The sequence below is a fragment of the Ixodes scapularis genome, unplaced genomic scaffold, assembly GCF_016920785.2.
Source record: "Ixodes scapularis isolate PalLabHiFi unplaced genomic scaffold, ASM1692078v2 PGA_scaffold12__126_contigs__length_90152505, whole genome shotgun sequence".
In the NCBI taxonomy this organism is placed as follows: domain Eukaryota; kingdom Metazoa; phylum Arthropoda; class Arachnida; order Ixodida; family Ixodidae; genus Ixodes; species Ixodes scapularis.
The window spans coordinates 64,208,783-64,234,203 of NW_024609838.1; the positions used below are offsets into that span (position 1 = coordinate 64,208,783).

Genomic DNA, 25,421 nt, shown 5'->3' on the forward strand with positions numbered 1-25,421 from the left:
CACATAGAAAATATTTAAAATATAAAAAAACTAATACACAAAGGTGAGAAAAATTTTAAAATAATAAAAACAAATTTAAAATGGTGAGAGAAAAATATTTAAGATAATAAAAAGTAATACAAAAAGATGAGAAAAAATATTTAAAATAAAAACTAATACAAAGAGGTGAGAAAAAATATTTAAAATAATACAAAATAACACAAAATAACACAAAATAATATAAAATAATATAAAATAATACGAAATAAAATAAAATAAAACAAAATACAAGAAGGTGAGAAAAAAATATTAAAAATAATAACGAATACGAAAGCTGAGAAAAAACATTTAAAACTAAAAAAAAACAGTGTTAGAAAACAAATAGCGCTTAACGCGATTTGAACCAACGACCACAAGCTCAGAAAACCAGAGCGCCAGTAAACTACGCTACCGCCGCCCGGATAACCCTTCGCACCCTTTCTAGAAGGTTGCATGTCTGCTGAATTTGTGTTCACTATTGCAGGCTTAGTTTCGTATTTATTATGTTGCAACATGTTCAGGACTTATTTATAATATTGTCGCGAAATCGACATGCGAATTAATTTATTTTTGCTGTGTCTTTTATGAGTTTTATAATGCAGTTTGCTGATCGTTTTATTTCAAACGTGTTGAAGATACGAATACGATGTCATCGAAGCAACGGCCTCCCTTTCGCACGTTTTGCCGGCCGTGTGCGTTTAAATGCCTGTAATCACGGCCGGCTAACGGTCCAAGTACCCGATTAGTGGTGATGCGTGGAGTTTGCCTTAGTTTCAAATGTGTCCGACAAAGACGGAAGCGACTGTGGGACGTGGAACTACGTCAAATCTGCTCAACAGCCAAGATCATGGCACGGGATCGAAGTAAGTTCGTGTTTTGTTCGTTTGGGCTAGATTATTTCCTGCGTTCAAAAGGCTTGTTATTGTCTGTAGATCGCTTGCTTTTACCAGTATTACTAAAGGCCCGTTCACACGATGCATTTTTCTCGCGCATCTAGTGTCGCGAAACGTAGTTTCGCGAAATGGTTGCGCCGTCTGAACGAGTCCGAAAAGGACGCGCGCATCTAAAAAAAGTTGCGCGCACACCTCGCTTCTGGAGCGAGCTTTTGCTGAAACTTTGCCGAGTCCTGTCAATCACTCTAAGGGCGCCGCCAATGGCCGCTCAGAAACGCTCTCACGTGGCCTTTGAGGGGGGAGCGAGCTGTTTGAGAAGCCCACTTCACTGCCGGTGTTGTAGCCGAGCCAAATCCGAGAAAAACCGAAACCACGAACGATCGATACTGCCGGCACTTCCGCAAGCACGTCAAGCGCCACTGAAGGAAAAGTGAGTAGCATATCGGGAAAAAATCCAGCGATGGACGAAGACAATTAGGCCTCATTCACACAGCGGGCGTCTCGCCCCGTCCCGGCGAAAGCGCCGTGGGCGCCCTGCCGAAAACGGGACGGTGTGGGGACAGAGGAGTGTTCGAACCAGCGGCGGCGGAGCTGCCGGCGATGCTGGCGGTTTTTAGAATGTGGCGGGAGATGGAGAATACCACGCTGAATGGCTAATGGTGATGATGATGATGTTGGCTTTCAACTGAAGCGCCACTTTATGGTCACCACCCAAACTAGTTTCGCGAGTCTAAACGTCATCGTTGTTGCACGTGAAGCGGTACGTGTGAACGAGCACATTTCGCGAAACTTGAGTGTCGCGAAACTGTTGCCCGCCTAAAAGATGCATCGTGTGAACAGGCCTTAATTGTGCGCGAATGGTGTTATGCGAGGCTGTTTTTCTTTTTTCCTCGATGCAGAGGCTGTCTACTCGCTTAAGGTCGATCACTTGCGGCGGAACTCTTTGGGAGACGGATTGGGGGTGGGGGGTGTTGATTTCCTCCCTCCACCGTATTGTTTACTGGTAAGCTAGAATGTCTGGAAGAGCGCGGTGCCCCTCCATCGCCGATGCCACTCTCCGTACTTGCCTGGTGAGAGCTGGACCCGACAAAAACAGCGATTGATTGATCAAGCAAGTCCGTAGCTTTCGCCGCCCCAGTCGTCTGCAGACGCCTTCATTTTCGCAGTTCGTACCCAGAAAAAAAATTGCCAAAAATTGGTGCCGTGATGAATTCACCCCGTGGTGATTAATGCATAGCATACCACTTCCGATCGCAAGAATTTGTGCCCGCGAAATAATTTTTGACGCTGGCATTTATTCCTCGCGAAATGTCTAGCTCTAAAGATTATTTGCTGTACACGTGTTTCATATGATCCAACGTACGTGTAACGAATTTCACACCTCCAGAAACACTCAGGCTGCTTTATATGGTGAAGCATTTATTCTCTTCCTACTGGTTTTTTTTTTTTTTGAGTCTTTGAAGTATTAATTACAAGCTTCTAGGGAAATGTACATGCATGTCCTCAATTAAGGTAGTGTCTCGCCAGTTTTTGGTATCTATATCAGTCGAATACACAAGAGTTATACGTTCAGCGCGTGTGCTTGTCTTTCTGAGTATCTGGTGTGTGATTGTTTCCCTGCGCTGTCACCGTAGAATATGCAAAAATGAATAATGACATTGGCATATTTGTTGTGCCAAAGCCTGTCACAATTTTTTCGAACTCTGATTTCCACGAGATCACAATACCATTGTTTCTGTTGTAGTGGCACGGCAGAGTCTATACTTGTTTTGCTCCAGTCTTTGTAAGGGGGACGCTGTAATTCGATTCTACTCAATTATGGTGTACTAGACAGCACTATACTTGCAGAGCTAGTCTTCGGTTTTTGTAGTTCCATCGAAATATATTTCAGCTTTTAAGTTACTCGTTATTTAGCATGTAAATTTCCAAGCTTATCTGGATTGAAGGCAGCAAATATCTTGCCAGCACTCATGCTACGTGTTTGAAGCATATTGCGTCAACATGATTGACCCAACCTTTGATTTTTATTTGTCAGTGCCTCAAGGGAAGCAAGGAGAAGGAGTGGATCCCCGCCCCTGCCCGTTTCGATCTGGATGAGCATCATTATGGCGTGCGGTTGTGTGTCACTACTGCGTGGTGCGCGTTAAAGACCCCAGGCCAGCGGTTGTACCGCGCTGGCTAAATTACTCTACAGCTGAGACAGCAGACGCCCACTGAGGCAAGCTAACTTCCGACTGTGTAAACATACACGCAATTTTTTCTATTTTCTTCTTTTTTTGAGGAGTGTGATTATGTAGAGAAGCTAGTGGGTTTTTCTATGGGTACGAAGCTGTCCGAAGTAAGGTCAGAATGGAAAAAGCACCAAGTTCCGCCTGGTCCAAAACAGCCACAATAATGAACACGGAATTCAGAAGAATGGTAATACGAAGGACTTACGCAGGCAGCCACACTTTTTGAGTTCGCAATGACATTTGATTATGATCACAAATATTCCTGCTTTGCTCAAGGTGGCCTAGTTTACACACCATATTGGTGGTCTTTAGCGCAGCAGGAATATTTTTTATCAGAATTTAACGTCATTGTTAATTGAACAAATGTGGCTGTCTGTGCAAGTCCTTCGTGTTTTTATGCTTTTTACTTGTGTGTTCATTATTTCATTTTTTTCTCATGATTTAGTCCTTTTGTTTTTGTTTCTTATATGTTCATTATTTTATTTTTTTATTTTTATGAGGTTTTAGTAAAAGATATGATGCCCTCGTCATTTCCTAGTCCGGGAAACAGTGGTGACCTCGTCGTGTTCAAGGAGCAGTATGATCTTTTCATCTTGTATTGCTTCCGCGGCGAACAACTGTGTCTGTGTGCGTGTGTGACGTGTTAATTACACGGGAAGATTTGGCGACCGAACGGAAAAGCAAGGCCAGCGAGCAGCGACTGGGGGCTTTGTACATATCACACAGTGCAAGGAAGGACTTCAACGACGAGGCTAGCAAGGAAGCCCTTGTCAAAACTGCTGTGCTCGACCGGAGAGTTGAATCAGGACTGTGACTGTGAGTAGGAATCAACGACTTTGAAACTTTCGTATAATTTACAACTTAATTGTTGCCTTCCATTTGTTTTATTTTAATAGGTGTCTTTGTACTATTGCATTTTTAGTCTATTTCAATGTTTGTCTGTGCTATATTACAGTTTTGTTTCTTATCATTTTTTCTTGAATGGTGGAAGTACTTGTTTAGAGTTTTGGCGCTTTTATAAATAAAACTTCTTTTGCAAACCATATTCTCGGTCTGCTCCCTCGACAACCAATCCCGCCAAAGGGCTGTTTACTTTCCGACGTCGAATGATATGTTACAATGTTTCCGAGCTAGCGATCGCCTGCATTCTATATTTATAGCATACATATTTGTCGGAATGGCAGATTCCGAACCAGAGCAATAAGGATTGGTCAGTGGCCTATTCTGTAGATATATCTACGTAAGCACACGTTTGGCAGTGTGGGATAGCAGCAAAATGTATATTATGTGGATATTCATAGAAATGCATTATATGATTCCATGTCTGGACCTGGAAAGTATGGTACCTGCCCCATGGCAATAATTTTCATGTGATGCTAGAAGGAGCATCACGTGAAAATTTCTTTGTATGGGGTGGGTACCCTATCTGCCAGACCCAAACACGGGATCATATAAAGCAGTCTATATATGGTATATAAGGGATTGGGCAGATATGGGTATATAAGGAATTGGGCAGATATGGGTATATAAGGAATTGGGCAGATATGGGTATATAAGGAATTGGGCATATATGGCTATATCCATCCAGATATGGCCTGATTGTGCATATCTGGCCATATCTGCCCAATTCCTTATATATCCATATCTGTATTTTTTAATATAAGTCCAGATATGACATTTCTGTAAGGGCAGGCTGGAGAGGATCCCCCACAAAGCTGCGCCTGCCAAAAGAGCGTTTCCGGAAGCAAGCGATCTTCATATCCTCATCGCACGCCCTGACTTTGTAAATATATTTTTAGACTGTATACCGCGTTGCTCGCGAGGTGTCATTTCCCAAACTTTTTGACGTCGGTGTGTCTTGAAACATCTTGTATTGTTGTACATTTTTTTTCTATAATCCGATAGTGTACGGAAGCGAGCGATCTTTCTCCTCGTCGAAGATCCTGACCTCGTAAATATTTTGGACTGTATCGCGCGTTGCTCGTGAGATGCCGTTTCACAACTTTTTTTTTGCCTCGGATTTGTCTTGAAACTGCTTCTGTTGTACATTTTTTGTGTAAAGTATTTCCAATGATGTCTTTGTTGCGTAGATTGAATTTAAACGCCGTATCTAAATTTATAAGTGTGCGTGTTCTAAGAGCAAATGAGAATAAAAGAAAAATGAAACACCATATCAGTCTCTTCTTTAGCGCGTATGGATGCGACCACACTCCGTTCCATTTTCAACACTACTCCGTTCAGCAGACAGATGACGCTAAAATTAGCGAGAGATGTCACGCGCGCGCGAGAGAGAGTTGACGCCATCTACCAAGCTGACGCAAAAATTAACGACGATTTTCGCACGATATTGCTAACGTTCACCACGTACAAACGGAATTGGCAACTTATCCGCAGAAAGCCCGGACTTGCGCGAGCGTGAAAATACAGATGAGCACGCCTTAGAAATACAGGCAATTCACCTTTTCCGCAAAAGATGTCGCAAGGTCACACCCACGCCGATAGCCCCGAACATATGGCAGTGCTACTTCAAAACTTTACGCTTGGTCTGAACTTAGAGCGGTCCGTGAGCTTCAAAATTTTACCGTCACCCCTCAAAATTAGATGGATACAGCTTGTCACATGTGCTAAGGACCCATCACGTAACGCCCAAATTTACCGGGTCGAAGCTTCTACCACCAGATGTGAGCAATTTTAGCGATGAGCGCTTATAAGTTCTAACCCTAGATGACGCCTATCCCGAAATTCACTGGGTCCAGCACGGTCTGTGAGCTTTTCAAAGTTTACGCTGGAACCCGATATTTAGCAGGGCCACTTGAATGCTTTACGCTGGGGTGAAGATGTAGCACGGCCTGTGTACTTCAAAGTTTTACCGTGACCCCAGCCAAAAATTTAGCGGCACCCAGCTGGTGTTAAGGGAATCTTCAGATGACGCCCAAATTTAGCGGGTCAAAGCTTTCACCACTAAATGTCAGCAATTTTAGCATTTAACTCTTCAAAGCTCTAACACTAGATGGTGTCTATCCAAAAAAAAATTAAAATCAAATCACTGGGTCCGGCATGGTCTGTGTGCTTCAAGACTTTGCGCTGGCCCGCAAAATTACGCAGGTCCACTTCAAAGCTTTACGTTGGCCCAACAATTAACACAGTCCGCCAGCTTCAAAGTTGTAGCGTGACCTCAACCCCAATTTAGCGGCACCCAGGTGGTGCGAATTGGGACCTTTACATGACGCCCGAAACTTATAGCAGGTCGAAACTTTTACCACCAGATGGCACTCAATTTTAACGGGGACCACTTCACAGTTTGAACACTAGATGGCGCCTATTCCCGAGATTCGCTGGTTTTTTTGCAAAGTTTTACGAGCTGGCCCCAAATCTTAGCAGGGCTAGTTTAAAGCTTTACGCTGGACCAAGATATTTCACAATCCGCGAGCTCCAAACTTTTACCGTCACCTCACCCCCCCCCCCCCCCCACCCCAATTGAGCGGGACCCAGCTGCTGCTATTTGGGACCGTGACATGATGCCCAAAATTAGCGGATCGAAGACATCAAAGGCATCAGCTAAGGGGGCGCCACGAGGCTACGAGTCCGCAAGTACCGTTTGAATCGCGCGAAATCACGTGATAAGAAGACGAGCAACGCTAGCGCCCAGCGATGCAAACAATATTACACGACCATCGTCACATAACCTGCGACAATGACGTATCCTGGTTTTTAACCGTGTAGCAAAAGTCAGGTATTAGGAAAACACGTGACCTGATTTGAACACGGACAACTAGGACGAGCTAAGCCCTCTAGGAAGCAATGTGCTTCTAGCTCAGGGGGTGGAGTGTCGGGCGGGCTCCTGTGCACCAGGCAGCGAGGTCGATTCCCAGCCGCCGCAGAGCCTTTTATACCGAATAAAAGTCGTTTAACGCGCAGCGATTCACATATTGTCACGTGACCATCATGTATGACCTCGGCGCAGCGCCCTTTGTCGGATGCAGCACGGACCCTGTGTGACATCACGTGAGCGCCCTCTGTCGGACGCAAGTCGAACCCCGGGAAAATCACGTGGTTGTGAGCGGTGGTGACATCTCTGTACGTGTCTTTCCCACGCTTCTGACACGCGCCGCGTACGTTAACACCTTGTTAAGCATGTGTTAACATGCTTAACAAGGTGTTAAATTGGCTACGTGACCTCACACCTATACCATCCCTATCGAAAAGACCATCAGGAAAATCCTGATGGTCTGATGGAGTCGTATTTTGGGACGTCTGATGGTTTGATGGCCTGATGGTTTGATGGTCTATTGGCCTGATGGTTTGATGGTCTGTTGGCCTGATGGTTTGATGGTCTGTTGTTTTGGTCTGATGGTCGAATGACCTGTCGTATTTTGAGACGCCTATTTTTTTACGGTTTGATTATGGTGGTTTCATGGCTAACTTGAAACAGTTCGAGTTGGCCACAACTTGAAAAACACAACAATATGTGAATGCATAGTCTGGAAACTTAATTATGCCATGCCTGGAGCATGACGAGGTGCATATGCCTCTTAGAATTTAATTATATTGTCCACTGCACACTGGTAATCGCCAGCCCGACATTTGAGTACGGCGAATGCAGCTACTAATAAGAATAAAGTCAAACAAGCTGCATTGCTTTGATATTTTTATTATGAAGTTATGAAATCATACATTGTTTCGCTGGGCGGAATGGCTAGGTGGTACAGAAAAACCAGAAACATTTGAGGAAGTACTATTGTGACCAATATTAGTTGAAGCGCCATGACGCTTGGCGTGTGGTACTATCAGAGCCACCTGTCGGATTTTCAGTGAACCTCTGTGTTTGCTGAGGTTTAGGCAGGTTGCTTCTTGCACTCATTGTGCCACTATGAGCTGAAAATTGACACGGAACGGCATAGTGGTGCAACGAGCACAAGAAGCGATTTGTTTCTACCTCAACGCATACCAAGGTTTGCTGAACAATCTGAGAGACAACTCTCATCGCGTGCCACGTGCAGTGGTGTTTCAGCTCATATTGGCTGCGATAGTACATCTGTTCCATTTCAATAGTATTGACAATATATAAATTAAGCTAAATTAATAAGAAAAGGGTAAAAAGGCTACAACATGGGGTGCAAGCGATGGCAGACCTGCAACAGCATGGGCAGTCCGTGGTGGGACCACGCATCGGGGGAGGACAGGCAGCAAAGGGATGAGCCTGGACATATCAAGGGCAATTCAGAGATCAGCAATGAGTCCAAACACAGGACGACCATTGACATACGTAAACAGCAGAGTGGGCCTAGAGACGACTAAGGGGCAGTAAGAGTGACGTGCTTCATTTTAATTGTGTGACCATGCAACTTTTTGGAGAGTGAGCGAGCACGGCCTGATGGGATGGCAGTAGCGACCAAGCGACCCACAGCCTTTTTCAAGTGGTCAGCTGATCAAAAGACTACTTTAAAGTTGTTTGCATAAGCATTTAGATATATTAACCTCTAAATAATTTATTTGTACCATCACTTAAAAAAATTGCTTGTAAACTTGAGACCCAAAATAGTATATTACTTAATTAAGGAAGTTAGAGTATAGATGCACATACCTTTGTAGTGATTTCTCTTGAGATTGGACAGCTTTTCTGACAGGTACCGCCGTATCTTCTGGTGCCGGGCTGCCCTTTCAGCCTGGCGGTACCTTTCTCCCTCAGGTGTAGTCAAAAGCAGCCTGGAATATTGAAATTCCAGGGTAATTATTTTTTGCAGTGCTCAGATTTAAAACAATATAGAATGTCATAAATACAGGCTGGAGGGTCATAGTTTGAGAAGACCAAGGGTAAATTAGTCTCAAATAAAAGCAATTAAGTGGCAGCTGGCACCTAACAAGCCTTCAACGTTTCTTAGTATTTACAGTGTTCAGAGATCACCATGAAAGCAAAAGTACCGTAGTATCCTGATTTATGTTCCACTCCCAATAGACAGCTCACCCTGGCTTCTGTTAGATTCTTTTAAGCACAAAACAGGTAGCCCATGTCTATAAATCTCACTGCTAGGCTAGTGACCTTGTAAGAAATAGGAGCTACAACTGTAGATAAGTAGACAATGTACGTTGGAAACTGCTTATACTTGGTTATCATCCCTCGCTGTGGTAACAGCTTAGACACGCCACAGAATTAAAAAAATAGCATCATGAGCACCAGAAAGAACAATGCAGTTCTATATAAAAACAATCTTTCACATTCCTTGAAAGATCTTCCATTCATGGCCTGGCTCTAAATTTAAAGGTAATTAAACAGTCTTTCAATGTGCACCTGGTGGAGGCCTCTGAAGCTTCGTTGGGAGGTAATCTAGCAATGTTGGGGATCTTGGACGTAGTCGTGACATGGCGAAAACCGCTATGTAGCTGTACTACACATCGAAGCAGCGCCGCTGTTTGGAGGTATACTCAACTGTTGGAGTAATCTCGCCCTGAACGCGATGACCTTGACATTACTTATCTCACACATAGGCGCTTAGACGGCTTAGTCCGCTTTGGTCCACGTAAAGCCCACAGGTGTTTCAAATGGCTAGGCTGTAACACGTCTACACCACCACTATGCACCCGAACGGCACAGCTCGTAGCCACGCCAGCTTTGCCGGATAGCCCACGACGCATCGGGCTCTCCGTTGACTTCTCTTCGAGCACTTGCTCGAGTTTGTTGCTTAGAACGAAAAATAAAATTATCTGTTCAAAATACAAATGTGCGATTATTTACGGTTATTATCTGTTATGATTGACTCATTCTTGGCGGGGTACCCCCATCACATGTCCAGGTGTTAGCAGACAACCTACTAGAGTAAAATCTCAGTGATAGTAACTGGTACGAATTCCGGAATAAAACAAATTAACAAATTCCCCGGCCGAAGTGCATTGTATACGACGTGAAAATTTTTGGGTGTTCCGAATTCTTCTACGCGCTGCGACGGCTGATACAAATGTGTGCTCCACAACTGATAGTGGCAAGGAGGCCACGATCGGTGACTGTAAGCTTTCAAGGCCCCGGGCGGCTGATTGCCTGTTGCTGCCAGGGATCAGCCGCACTTTACCCAAAAACTGGAGCTCAAAATTACATGCATGTTACAATCGGACCCAAAAACAACAAAAAAAATGCTAAAAAAAAACTGTGCAAAGTGGCCAGCCCCATTACCATCAACACATGTTTCAAATCCAATCCAATCTGAATCCAAAATCGTTTTTTTGTTTTTGCGATCTCGTGGAATGGTGTTTCAAGCTTGGAAAAGCAAAACCGATTTTACTATAAGGTTACCTCTAAAAAACAAAGTAACTGCGTTGGCAAAAACAGTAAACCGTGTGATGTTGTTGGTGTCTTCGGTGTGGTCCACGGTGACATGCGAGCTTGGTTGGAAAGACAAAGAAACCGAATTTTTGCTTGCAAGTTTTTGATGTAGGGCTTCAACAGCACATAGTGTGGGCACTTTCCAAGTATGTGCATTTGATAAAATGTTTTCCACAAAGTGTATGTTGTTCAGCCGTCATTATTTTATCTGCGAAGTAGAATCGACATTTATCTGCGCAGTAGAATCGACATTAATTCATTTTTTCAACATTCGTGGGTTGATTATAACCGTGTGTTACTATCGGGGGCGTGTTAGAATCGTGTAAATTGCATACAAGATATTTTCTGCCATAAATAAATGCACATTCATGCATTCCTTGTGTTTCAAAATATAAATTTTGTTTCTCTTTCGTTGATACGAATTTAGCATGAAATATTTTACGCGACTCCGCAAGATTCATATCAAGATTTTAAAAATGTTTGCTTAATGAGAGAGCTTGCACCTTGCGCTGAGTGGGCAGGGCAAACGCCTTCTCTTGCCTCGCTGCCTTTGCCTTGTTGGAGAGGGTGCCGGTCACCGACATCTCCAAAATCACTTCCACTCACCCTATGGAAGCAGCGGTGATCTTGCAAAACATGGAGTCGCACTCTGCTTTCCGCATGTTGCCCGCATTCCTGGTTGACGTGCACACCTTGCCCGACATGGATCTGTTATAAACAAAAGCGAGAAACAGCTTCACATATACCAGTCGTTGACGTAGAGTGGTACTGTATACTCCAAGATGCATTGAAAACGCACTAAAATGATTACATTAATGAAATTTAGGCCTTTAAATTTAAGACAGCACTACACATGAATTCCTATCTTCATGGGCGTCTGCGAAGCTGATGGGCCTACAAAGCTTTATGGTATCTGCATGAAACAGCTACATAATCCCTTAGTTGCATCAGGTGAGCATGACAACATAATGTTTTCCGGGCACTGGCTGTAACTACAATTAAGAGCCTGGCTACAATAATGTTTTAATGACTTCTTGTTTCAATCGATTCAATCTACTGTGCTTACATTATCTCAGGAGTGGCCAAAGTGAGGCTCGCGGCTCCCTGGAAAACGTGTCCCCTAGACGAAAAGGGTTCTAGAATTTAGAAAGAGCTTCAAGTCTTGGCAGCCTGGCAACACACTACATATATACACCTGGAATGCTTTTTGCCACATAGATGCGTCGAGTGACCCTGTTTCCTTTATTGTTCTAGAAAGACTTTCAACCGTATACGCATAACAGTTGTCAGGGCCAGTGACTGGCTAGTGAATCGTGTATTAATTTTTGCTTAGCAGTGGAAAGGACCTTCTGATGCATAGTGTCATTTGTTGTTATCGCCCATTATACTTGTCCTCTATGGACCCGAAGGAAAAATCCATCAATGTAACCCTGCTTGGCAGTCAGTGTTTTCTAGTGGACCGCTGACTGTGCCTAACTGTACGTCAAACATGTCTGATTGGCCAACAAGTTACTCTGACCGACAGTCAAACTCCAGTCAGACTCCACTTGTCGGCTTTCTGATGGTTTCCTGGTGGCAGTCGGCCGCCGCGAAATGCCATCAAGATGTCTTGGTGGCGATTCTGATTGTACATCGATTGGCTCTGACTGTACGTCAAAAAGCTTTGACGTGCAGACAGACATACGGTCAAAGGACGTAAAGTTCGTTCGGATACCACTATTTCGTCAAATCTATGAATACGGAAAATAGTCTATGCACAAGAAAACGATTTCGGGACGTGAGCCCATAAAACCGCTGATGTTAGAGATATGACACGCAGCCGACCGACAACCTTGATCAGAAGCCCGCCGAAACGCCGAAAACGCATCTTCGCTGACTTCGGTTCGCCCATAGGGGCTTCGCCGAGCTTTCATGAACGATCGCTCCCGACTCGTTTTGTTTGCCCGCTTGCTCCAACCTGTCGATCCTGCCCGGGCTCTACAGTGCTTTATGTTTTAGTAGAATTTCTACTCGACAAGACCCAGCCCGTTGTGAGTTCCGACGATGTAAGGGACTTTAGCGGTGTAGTTGAAGACGACAAGGTGTACAGGTCTACTGGGCCGGAGGCGCGCGAACAAAAGGATCGTTCTACGGCGCGGAAGTACTCTACATGGCAGGTGAGTAGAACTGAAGAACGGCGAGTGATGTACCAGTGCTTTGCATAACATGCTGAAGTCTTAACTCATTTGCAACCGAAGCATCTCGTATAAAACGGATGGTGAAATCGAGTTCTCCAAGAATCGGCGTGGCATAGCGGTTACGGTGTCCGATTTGTACGCAAGTGGTCACGGGTTCGATCCGCGGTAGTGCTGCTTTTTTTTTCTTTTTTTTTTTTTTTTCTCGAACATTTTGTTTTATCGAGGCATTTGGCGATATGTATGAGTGCGTATAGCTTTACTCTTATATAAATGCTGCCCTTGTTGATGAAATTCCCTTGGCAGTGGCAGTCAGACGTCATCTGATAGACCATCAGATGACGTCTGATGGTCCATCACGTTCCACCAAGGCTGCTGACTGGCAGTCAGTGTCCCAAATTACGTACCTTGATGGAATTTTCAATAGGGGAAATAACTGTTCCCTCCATATTGTTTCTTGTTAAAAGAAGCACCCCCCCACTTTCTTTTTTCCAGCGACTCTAAACTTTCGTAGTTTTGTCTGCGGCTCTAACTCCATGTCACTCTGGCCACCCCTGCACTATCCTAAACTCTTTTAATGTATATTATACACTGAATGAAAGTGAAAAGTTTTTCTATTTTACCATTCCTCCCTTTTCTGGAGGCCGATGCTAGGGTCCACGATCTCATTCTTTCCAAGGATGTCCTCGTCAGCAACTGAAAAAAACAATTTCACATTAAAGATGTACAGAAACCAAATTCCAGCGCTCATTTTATCGCTTTAATGAGTTGCAAGTTGCAACATAACCTCAAAAATACCAGTCCTTTGCTGAAGGGCAGAAGCAAACTAATTTTAAAGCTAATCAAACAATCTTTCAATGTGCACCTGGTGGATGCATGTGGAGCTTATTTGGGAGGTAATCTAGCAACATCGGGGAACTTGCTACGTAGTCATGACGTAGGAAGGACATTCCTCAGTCATTCTTCTCAGCAACAGAGCGCAGCCACAACAGTAGAGTAGAGAGCTCTTTGCCGTTTATGCCTTCTTTCTCAGCATTATTGTTTCCACCCTTTATGAATGAATATCCTCTATGCAAGATATAAGCCATGTGTTGTATATGACATGTTCGGCTCTATCACCGCACAGCAAACTTCTTTCATATACTGCAGGTTCATTAAAAAAGTTACCTTTTTAATGCTAAAGCATGGGTTCTGTTACTACGGTAAACATATGAGTACCCAGAGGTCAGGCCATAAATGACTTACGTGTTAGGCAGTAGGGCCCTACAGCACCTCCCGCATCAACAGCCGAGCCGCAGGTAGTCCTGCAATTGATAGAGCAGGGTAAGTCAGAGAAAGGTGTTTCTAGCAGCTCTGCCGGTGTGCCCCCTAGCAGCATTCTCACGCACATTGGGGTGTAGGCAGAAAGCATGGCATTCCTCATCAACGGATGGATGGATGGATGGTAATGGCTATACCATTTGTATCGGGCGGCAGCTTGCGCCACCTAGCCTAACATTTCGTCATCCCTTCTACTATTTTTTTTGTATGAATTTTGCTATAACAGTTCCCCCTCTCTTTTAAATTGAATTTATTTCATATGTATTTGTTTTTTTTATCCTTCCCTAGATCTCTTCCACCAATCCTCCAATCTCCTCTTAGTTATCGCAATTCTTTCCCTATCCATTCGTCCATTCATGTCCGGAAAACCCAGCGCCCCCTCCAAATCCGTAGTCATCCCCCCAAGAGGGTGGGACGAAGCCCCGTGCACCTTAAAATTAGATGTTCTATAGTTTCCCTTTCGCGGTTGCATACGTCACACAGAGTGTCTACTTCCTGAAATTTAGCCCTATACGTTTTCGTTCGCAGCACCCCCGTTCTAGCCTCAAAAAGCAAAGAGCTCCGCACTGAATTATCATACAGCTATTCCTTCTTTATTTCTTGTTTTTGTGCCCTGTATATTGCTAAAGCTGATTTCCCCTGCATTGTCTCTTCCCACAATTTCCTCTCTGTTTCCTTTACTCCCTTTTCTACTGTTATGCTCTGATCGGCTCCATCTCGTTGAATGTATTTAAATCTCAGCTTGCGGGTTCGGTTTGTCCACCTAGTGTTAAGACTTTTCATATATAGATACTTGTACACTTTCGCTGCCCACCGTGTATCCTCAATTTCAGCTAGTCTTTGTTCAAATTTTACTTTACTGATCGCTTCTCTACTCTCGAAAGATGCCCAACCCATATCCCCCTGTACTCCCTCATTTGGTGTATTCCCATGTGCCCCCAATGCCAACCTACCCACACTCCTTTGCTGTATCTCTAAACCTGCCTGAATTTCTGACCTCATACACAATACCGCATTCCCAAATGACAGTCCTGGCACCATGACTCCCTTCCATACACCCCTAACAACTTCATATCTATTATAGTTCCATAGTGCCCTCTGTTTCATGATAGCCGAATCTCCTTTCCCCTTCTTTATTACAATATCTTCATGGTCTTTTAGATACCGTCTTCCTGCACTTAACCATACTCCCAGATATTTGTACTTTTCTACGTGTTCTATTAATGTGTCCTGTATCTCCAGGGGCTCCCCCTTCTCGTAGTTGAAAACTATTATACCAGACTTGTCTCTACTAAATTTTAGTCCTAAATTGTCCCCTTCCCTGCTGCAAATTTTAATCAGTTCCTGTATTGTCTCACGACTTTCTGATATGAGTACAATGTTGTCTGCATACATTAACCCTGGCAATACTTGATTTACTTCATGTCCTTCCTCCATGTAAGTCAGGTCAAAACCTAGGTTGCACCGTTCTAAACTTTTTTCCATCTCACTGAGGTATATCATAAAGAGCAAGGGAGACAATGGGCAACCCTGACTAAGACCCTTTTTATTGCTGCTGGTCTTGTATTTTCTGCTTCCCACGTTATAACCACCATATTCTCCCTATAAACCCATTCTAGAAACTTAACCATGGTTCCCTTAAGCCCATATCCCTTCAGTTGGTTCCAGAGTTTTTTACACAAATCATGACAACACATTGTTGCCGGCATCAAACTGGATCCCTGTGCTATTTTTCTTCTTTTTTTTTGTGATTTAGTTGATTCTTTGTCTTTCTTGTCACTCCCGACTGCTTTACTGGCCTTTGTGAAATAAAGAAGGCTTGGTAAACTGCAAAGCCTTGACTGAGTGGTGAAACAGAGCAGTCCCAAGGAAGTATAAATGTTAAGGACTCGACATTACATTACGCAGTGTTGGGATTCCCAAGCTGCTTTCCACACTCACATTTTGTGCACGACCAGCTCTCTTTCTGCATCAGTTGGATTGGTCAGTCGTGTGCCCGTTTCGTCGCTGCTAGCCATATGTGGCTGGCGCTGCTTTTCAGAGCCTTGCAACATCGTCACTTTCAGCTTTTGTCCTGACATAAACCGCATCTAAAAATTTAATTAGCGCTAAGATTTAGCTTTTGGACACTCCCAGAAAAAATAGGCCGCACCACATTACATAGACAGGTAATGATATTCTGGTGACAAAATTTCCACAAAAACTGCTTTGCGTTAGAGGGCACAAGGGCTGACGTTCCTGGGAGGAGCGGATTTGTGTGAACTTGCAGATGCTTCAGCTGCCTGTTTGCGCCAGGCCAGTTCAGTTGCCATTTCCTCTTGGGTTTCTTGTAGGTACAGTCGGGGACAAAAGTCTCCAGGACACGCAAGCTGCGACTGAAACGCATTCCTCTGCCGGCGGGTCGCCTGGTTTCGAGATCACAGAAGGGCGCACGTGCGTCCTATTGTACCTGCCAACGTGTGCGCTTTCCCGCTCTGCTGCGGCACGGCGCCTAACTCGGAATCGGGCGCGTGGTACCACTTCGGAGATAGTGCTTACTGACATGGCACCTATAAAGCAAGAAGTCATGGCAGCTCAATTAAGCGATAAGCTGAACTGGTTATAAAGCAAGGTGCGCTGACACGACGAAATGCGGCGCAATGCCCCAGGCGGTATCTCGAGTTTTGGAATGTATAGCAGACGCTCGTCAGCCGCCAGCGCTATCTCCGAGGCAGTACCATGTGCCCGATTCCTAGTTAGGTGCTGTGCCGCAGAAGAGCAGGAAACGCACATGTTTGCAGGCAGAGTAGGACGCACGTGCGCTTTTGTGTGATCTCGAAACCAGGCGACCCGCCGGCAGGTGGCAGAGCAATGGGTTTCAGCCGCAGCTAGCACGTCCTGGGGACTTTTGTCCCCGACTGTACATTTGTGATCATGAATAAATAAATTGGTCAGGAAGCAATGGCAGCTGATGCAACATCAATGCAAGCCATGTATTATATGACTCGCATGAATTGACATTGAATCAGCCACGATTGTGCGCCTAAGTTTGTGCTGCGGAGCGCAAGAGTTTGGCGCTCTGTTCATTAAATGGACAGAAGCGCCACCAAAGGACTGACACTCAAGCGTGCTCTTTTTGCACCGAGTATTTCTCGAAGTGCAAGTCATTTCTTCGCGCTGACAGAAACGTCGCCGAGACGGGGAGTGCAGTGGATCGCTGCCTCATTTCAGTTAAAGAATGCTTAACCCAGCGAGTAAAATGATTTGATTTCAAAGCCAGGACCATTGCGGAAAAGGTTTGTTCCCGAATCTCACCTGAAAACGAATTACCCATCGAACAGTAGCGTTATGATGGTACAGCGACAGAAAAGTTGTCGAGATGAGAGGACAGTCCGATCGCTGCCCTTTGTAGAATGCACAGCCCTGCGAATAAAGATACTTCGATTGGAAAGCGAAAACGTTGCGGAAAAAGTTTGTCCATGCATCTCGCCTGAAAACTAACTAATGTGCTATTTATTGAACTGTGGTGTGCCGGTATTGGAGTAGCACATCCACAGGTTCCGTCTCGCGCTGGAAGACGGAAACCCAAGATATCTGACAAGTTTGAGAGTTTCTTGTTTTGACAAGCGAGTTCAAGAATGTTGTCTTTCATTTGAATCTAAACAGTATGCATGGTCAATAAATAGATCGGTCAAAGTAACATTCAGCATATATGGTCGAAGCGAGTCTTCAAACCTTTCACAAATATTAAAACATTCGTAAAAATTTCCTAACGTCGCCGCGCATTTCTTTTTTTTTTTTTTTTTGAGGGGGGCTTTTATTTGACCATTTTATAGAGCCCTTAATTAATTCATCTTCAAAATAATTTTGGCATCCGCGAGATGCTGGGTTCGTCATAAAACTGCGGTGGGAAGTGGCTCATACAGCTCGCCGACAGCTTCGGTGTGTTGCGCTACTGTACGCTATGCTTCGTTTAGTTGCTGCGCTCGGAGTGTGAAACTCGGAACGGCGGAGTACGAGTAAATTAGCGCGGACTTAAGGCACAGGAGCAATGGCGGCTTGCAGGGTGCCATATGATGTCACGTGCAAGGCAGTTCAGTCCACACGCTCAACTGAAGTATTAGCCCATGCATTCATCTGCCTAGCTTGGTACCCCATATAAGCAGCCTACAATATTCACTTTTAATTACAGTCGCAATAAAAAAGAAAGAAAACGGCGATTGCTTGTGGCTACGTCGCACTTTGGGATGGTAAAAAATACACACTCACCCGTCAGTTCGAGGATCTCGGCGTCGTAATAGCCTCCTCGAGTGTTCGCGTCGCCGTCCCAAGACACCTTGTACGCCGTCCTACGCTCGAAGTCGACCACATTCGAAGGACTGCAGTTTTTTAATTAAGGCCTGTGGACGTCTCTTATTTCTCCGTTCTCGCAAAATCGAGTGAAACCTACCGAAATATCTAAAACCTCGAAAACACTCCACGAGGAAGGGTGAGGCTGGCGAGGCAACAAAGCGCACGAAACAACTAGATTTGGATTTGGATTCGAAGCTTTTGAAGACGCAGTTGCTCGAACGGATATAAGCGGCGAGCGTTTTTCAAAATATAAAGTATACATTAAAATTAACGGATCGTCGAGTGTCGAACACTGCGTATGAACTTGAATGAGTACATTTTTGAGAGAAATATGTCAAGTGTCAACACTGCGTGTAAAGAAACTGGCGCCGCAAGTAGCCGATGCGTCGGCAGTAGCGGATACATTAAAGGGAAAGACTAATTCATATTGTACGCCACCCTCGACAGTCCTCCGCCCGTGGCGCAGGGGTAGCGCGTCGGCATACGGAATGAGAGGTCGCTGGTTCGACTCCCCCCCCGGGAGAAGGAAAAAACTTTTTTTTTTGTGCGTGTTTTTTTTTTTTTTTTTATTAGATCTATGATGGTGGCGGTGGTGTTGAAAACTTTAATTCAGTCTAAAACCCCTGCGAAGCTGCTTCATTAACGACCGCCCTGGTCCAAAAGGGTTCTAGCGCAGCTGAATACTGAATAATGCAGGTTTTTCCACCTTTCGTGTCGCCGGTTTTAGCACCTTTCGTGACTCGACGTGTTTCCGCTCAAGAACTTTTAAGGTCGTCTGAACGACGAGACATATAAGGCTTTTCCTTAATAAAAAAAATCACATCAACCCATTGGCCACGCGGCTGCGGCCCATCATATATCATACGCGAGATTCAACGACAGCTTTTTAGAGCGCAGCTCTTAGGGGCCCGTTTCCAGCCTGAGCGGCGTCGGCGTCGCCGTTGGCGTCGCCGTTGGCGTCGGCGTGACCGCGCCCCTCCCTCTCCTCCTCCTCCCCTCCTCCTCCCCTTCCTCCTCCTCCCCCTTCTTCTCCTCCTCCTCCCCTCATTGTGTAGTATGGTCCGGGCGGGTCACGTGACCTCGGGGGGAGGGGGTCACATGACCCGTTTCCAGCCTGTGCGGCGTCGGCGTCGGCGTTGGCGTCGGCGTCGCCCCTCCCCCTCATCCTCCTTCCCCTCCGCTCCTCCTCCCCCCTCCTCCCCCGCCAAGGTCACGTGACCCCGGGGCGCGACTCCCCTCCCCCCGCCGAAGTCACGTGACGGCCCGCCCAAGGTCATGTGATTCCGTCCCCTCGAGGTCACGTGACCCCCCGGACCTCTGCCCTCCTCCTCCTCCCCCTCCTCCTCCTCCCCTCATTGTCTAGTATGGTCCGGGGGGGTCACGTGACCTCGGGGGGAGGGGTAAAGCCGAGGGAGGGGGAGCAGGAGGAAAGGAGGACTAGCAGGCATGATCACGAGGGAGGAGGAGGAATATACCCTCCACTCCTCCTCAGGAGCTGCGCTCCAATTCGGCGTTACAGGAAGTTGTAAACGGCTTTCACTTTTTTATCGCGACATAGCCTCAAATCGCCTATTTTGTAGCGTGCAAAGTTGCGGAGCCTCCTCGACTTTGGGCCGCTCATTCAGCGAGGCGGTGGCGCATTCCCCCGACTATTTAACCTTCGAGCAAAGTAAAGCAAAGCAATGGCCGCGTGGTCTGTTTGCAAGCTGAACTTAATTGCCGCCGCGACCGTCCGATGCGCACAACGGTTGCGGGGCTCGGGGGGTGCCGTGTCTATAAAAATTAATGTGTCGACGAAAAGTCTGTCCACCTTCCGTTGGTAATGAAAGGCGTAGATGAAGCATATGCGAAACGATGAACCCTACCGTGAGCACGGGTTTCCACGGTGCGTGATTGCAGACGAACGCACAGTTGCCGGTGAATCGGGGACTCAGTGAGTAAAGACAAATCGCGTGACATAGTTGTGTCAGCACCTCGCGAGCCCGCGACTCATCACATGCTGGCAAATATGTCGCGACCCATATTTCAATTGTTATTAAACGCCTCTGACGGCGCCGTCAGGATACAGCGAGCAACAAATAATGAAGCACTTTTGATAAACATTGTTCGCAAAGAAAGTCCCAACGGCCGGGAAATAAGGCGCTTTTGATGGAACCGAAGTGAAACATAAAACTTCTGACGACCATTAGACCACCTCTGACAGCCCATCAAGAGTGTCCAACAGACCATTAGGCGCCGTCAGGAACTTCTGACGGACCATCTAAACGCATCTGATGGTCCATCAGGACAGTCGAATGGTGCGTCAAGAATGGGCTGATGGTCCATCAGACTTTCTTGATGGTCCATCAGACCTTCTTGATGGTCCATCAGACCTTCTTGATGGTCCATCAGGAAGCCTGATGGGCCATCAAAGAAGTCTAATGGTCCATCAGGACAGTCGGATGGTGTGTCAAGAATGGGCTGATGGTCCATCAGACTTTCTTGATGGTCCATCAGACCTTCTTGATGGTCCATCAGGCAGCCTAATGGGCCATCAAAGAAGTCTAATGGTCCATCAGGAAAGTCAGATGGTCCGTCAGGAATGGGCTGATGGTCCATCAGGAGTGGGCTGATGGTCCCTCAGGAGTGGGCTGATGGTCCCTCAGGAGTGGGCTGATGGTCCCTCAGACTTCTTTGATGGTCCATCAGGAAACCTGATGGACCATCAGAAAAGTCTGATGGACCATCAAGAAACTCTGATGGTCCAACAGGAAAACCTGATGGTCTTTTCGATCGGGATGTACGTGACTCCAGGGCGGGACCTCGATGAGCTTCCATTGGTCACTGGCTATTGCCCTGTGGGCGGGGCCATCCATGCCTACGACCTGTCATTGGTCACTCGGATGGGAGAGGGGGCAGGGGCCCCGCCCTACTGCTCTGTGATTGCACGGATTGGGTTTCGCCCCGCCCTGCTGCAATGTGATTGGTCGGATCGGGTTTGGCTGCGCCCTCCTGGCCGTACAGTGACAGGTGTGAGAGCTGGTGCACATTTACTACTACTTCGACATCGGAACCCGTGTCCATCTTGAAATTCACTGGGTTGCCGCTGACGTCGACAGTCTCAAGCCAGTCGGAGGGGGAATCTTCTCCGATGTCTTCTCCGTTGGCTGCCCAGAGCAAAATCTTGAACAGTCGCCTCTACGTTCACGTCTAGAGTTCGGACGTATCGCGGTGCCACTCGCTGTTCCTGTCGGCATAGCTTTGCAAAATGTCCAAACTTGCCACAGGCGTAGCATGTTGATCCATAGGCGGGGCACTGTCGGGGCAGGTGAGTGGTTCCACACCTACTAAAACTTTTCTGGTGCTTGGCGTCTCTATGTTGCGGATGGTTGCTTTTTTGTTGATGCTGCGGCTATTTTCTCGGTTGTTGTCTGTTTTCCTGTCGCTGTCTTCCAGAGTTCAAGTTGTCGACCGTCGTCTCATGTCTATCCGAGGTCGTCAACAGCGAAGATACATGCTGCTTTGAAATTTCAGCCGCTCTGCACGTCATCATGACCTTTCGAGAGTAAGGTCTCTTTTCCGAAACAGCCGTTCTCGCAAAGCTGTGTCGCGAATTCCAATGATTTTCCTGTCACCTAGGAGGCGGTCGTGCTGGTCGCCAAAATCGCATTTCCTCGAATGGCCTTGTAGCTCAGCGATGAAGTCGTCAATCGGCTGACTTTTTTTGGTACATAGAGTTGAAAATAGCTGCTGCCTGCGTCACGTTTTTCTACGGCAGATACTTCTCATCGAATTTCGCAAAAATAGCAGCCACCGTGTCTGTTGGAGGCTCACCTGTTGCTGGAGCTAGAAAGGCGAATGTGTCGACAATTTTCCGTGCGGCTGGGCCGATGACGTGTAGCAGCAGCGCTCGCCTGGTTGCGGGGCGCTTGGCTGTATATTCACCGGCTGCCTCGTAGAGTTCACATGCCTTCTTCTATTCCGACCACGTTTCGGCGGTGTTGCTGCCTGGTTCAAACGGCTTTGGCGGTTGGATGAGGGGAAATGCCATGGTGATACCCTCGGTGCTTTACTGTAGTTGGTTCGGGGAGTTGCCGAGTTGCGAAATTTTAACTTCTGACACCATGTTATGTCTTGATTGTCATGGATTGAATTCGACACATGTGTTCGTTCTGACGGGCCGCCATTATGTGTGTCAACCAGCACGGCTAGGCCTGACCTTTATTGAAGACGGCAAACCGCCACCGAGAGGGCGCTACTAAACATATTGATATATAACACTCACTAACTCATTTTACTTGTTCCACTTGTTCCAAGGTGTCTAACACCATCAGAGTGGTGTTGCTGTAAAAAGCTTAGGGCATTACTTGAACTGCAAGAAATATACTGCTCGTGATCCTAGCAACCTTTTGAGTTTTTAGTTTACAACCCAGTTTTACCAGAACGAAGCACAACACACCACATCACACGGACAGATATTAAAAAATACACGTGAATCATAATTACGATTTACAACCTTCTTGGCTACCCCACCGGAATGCCTACGCGGTACAGCAAAATGACTCATTTGCAGGTCATGTTCTCCGCAACTGCGAAAGCTACAAGCATGTTGCAGTGTTATAGATAGTCTTCGGAGAAACAACGGATATATCAGAGCTCCATGAGCGCATTTTCATGTAAAACGAATGGTATAGGCATCAAATATGCGGTAAAACAACCTCCGCTAATACATTTTGATCCGGATATAAGTAAGGCGAAAACACTTCCAAAAGATCGTTTGCCACACCTTACACATTTTCTACACTCTTTCTACAACCTCCCTAATTGAAGGCGCTTCATGGGCCAGTACCCTATTTCCCGATTAAAATACGTGCATTTCTCAAAAGGAGGGCGCTAAATGGTTGTAGTTGTAGGTGTAAAACCCTGGGACCCCTCTTAACACGCTCAGATGTATAAAATTTTAGTGTGTAGCCGGGCAGCATTACATGAAAGGCTGATAATATAGGGTGGTTTACAAAAGGTCGGGGCCCCTACGAAAAATTCGCATCGCAAAAAAAAAAGTTCGATATCATTTAGGCTTTTGCCGTAAGGCCTATTCTAGCGCACCGCTTGCCCGCAGATGGATATTTATATAGAGTAAAAGACTTGAAAATTAGTCCTATATGAACGTCTTTTTTCAGGTGCCTGATATAATCGAAAGTGCACATATTGAGTAGATTTTTACGAAACCCAGGAATTGTCTGCTTGCAACCAGACTTTAAAAACATAATTGGAAGATGAATTTATAAAAAAGTAATTATGATCTTAATTTAGAAAAAAAATATATTAATGTTTTTAGACTGGACTTTTGGTGCAAACACATATTACAATTTTTGTGCAATGTGTAATTTTTACAGGAGCTTTTTCCACAGGGTTCCCTGAAATACCCTATAAGCGTTTCGAATATTGACCGGTAATATTGCTGCGGTGGATTCGGGTATGAAGTCGGCACTACCTGGCCAAGGCCGCCGAAGTTGATTGCATCCGGCCCGTCTTTGTTGAAGAATGGCGCCTGAAGGAGACCGGGTCCAACAGCGGCCCAACCGCCCAACGGGTCGTAAGTCACATCAAGTGTGGTGACGTTGAAGAGCACGTCCTCCTGATCATGCAACAGCCATTTCTGATGCAAGGAGGCACCAGCGATCCAGTTGCTGAAGAACTTGCCCTTACGTTTCCATTGGTATGCCTCTGGCGGGACGGGAGTGCATCGAAAGCAAAAGATGCGGGATTAAAATAACAGTTTATGTCCTGCGTTATTCTGCACATAAAGCAGTATTAACAGCGAACTTCTCCAAAAAGTCTACAATTAATAAAACGCTGTATTTAAAGTGGGATTGTAAAAAAAAGAGTAATAGCGAAGGCTAGCTGGTAAAAGGTCCCACTTACACAATGTCGAGAAAGAAGAAAAAAAGCGAATTGAAAGAAACAATAAGGAATTTCCAGTGGTGGATCCTTAGGGAATTCCCCAGAATTACCCCTGGGGAACTCCAGCGGATTACGCCCTAGTACTTGGTTTACACTATGTTGTGTAGCACAAATCAAGACATACGCGCTCTGCACACCTGCATGTTCAGGCTCGCCCCAGCATCCGCGCGCCTATTGGCTTCCGCCCCGTTACGCCGTCTCTGTCTCGCCTTTGACCCTTACTACCCTCCTCCTTTCTACGCAACGCGCTTCCCATTTCACTGTTTTGTCCAGAGAAAGAGGCCGTCAGCTTTTGCCTTTTGCATAGGTACTAATGGCAGTGCATTTAAAGAAACAATCCAAAGACGTCCCCAATATGAGACACCGTTGTTTTGTCCTTTGTTATTTTACTTTGTTTTTGTTTTTGTCTAAGGGCTTTACAAGTAAGACCGTTTAAATTTGTTTTCAAGAAGTTAAACAGTCATTTATGGAAGTGAATAAGCTGCTCCTATTTCATTGACCTTGTAACTTTAGTGGGGAAACTGGATTCACCTGACCTGACATAGCAATGCCTCTTTTTATCACGTCACACCAAAATGACACCATGATGTCCCAGATTCCCGCAACCTTGGGCCACGAAAATTGATCGGGTGACGTGACATCACCCTGTCGAAGTCGTGGCGACAGACTGCCCTCTTACGTCCCGTGAGGTTAATTCTTCCGGAAACTGTCAGGGGCAAATGCACGAACGGAAGGACGGATTAACATTTGGATTATTGGTTCCGTCGTAAATTATTCCCGCCTTTAAAACCCATAACGCAAAGCCACTTTAAATATTGAAAGTTATTGGCAAGTTACTGAGAGTGCTGCCGCCCAGGCGGTAAGTATCTGGAAAACGGTGAGGAAGGCCGGTTTTGCTTGTGACTTTCGCAGCTTAGGCAACGGTAACGTTGCCTCAGTTGCGAGAGAATTTCGCCAGAGCCGGAGTAGTATTGCTCGGGGTTAGAGCAATGAACAGGTGACGTTATGCGCAAGGACCTCCACCGAGCAGTAAATCATTCGTTCAGGAATCTGCTGTCTGGATCCGCATGTCGCCGGATCTGTGTCACAAGGCTGTTAATTAAGCGCAGTGAAGTGCATGTGTATATTTTGTTGCCTGTATTTCCTCGGAGGTTGTATATTTCATATCGCAACCGCTTTGGTCGTGAAAGAGACC

At 45.8% G+C, this 25,421-nt stretch overlaps 1 protein-coding gene across 4 annotated transcripts; it reads right to left on the reverse strand.

Moving 5' to 3' along the window:
- Window positions 1-8,205: 8,205 nt before the first annotated feature.
- LOC115317090 lies at window positions 8,206-18,412 on the reverse strand. Of its 4 annotated transcripts, XR_006077523.1 has the most exons (7): window positions 18,381-18,412; window positions 18,200-18,279; window positions 17,246-17,353; window positions 13,877-13,935; window positions 11,064-11,165; window positions 8,727-8,848; window positions 8,206-8,342 (listed from the first exon to the last, which is right to left on the reverse strand). XR_006077523.1 is itself a non-coding variant. In XM_040501088.1 (4 exons), exons 2-4 carry the CDS (start codon window positions 11,159-11,161, stop codon window positions 8,245-8,247), a joined length of 318 nt encoding a protein of 105 aa, XP_040357022.1. In that variant the 5' UTR covers window positions 11,162-11,165; window positions 13,877-14,013; the 3' UTR covers window positions 8,206-8,244. The 4 variants fall into 4 exon arrangements, 1 of the variants encoding a protein (XP_040357022.1); XR_006077522.1 differs by lacking the exon at window positions 18,381-18,412 and having other exon boundaries at window positions 18,200-18,302; XR_006077524.1 differs by lacking the exons at window positions 17,246-17,353; window positions 18,381-18,412 and having other exon boundaries at window positions 18,200-18,302.
- Window positions 18,413-25,421: the final 7,009 nt, after the last annotated feature.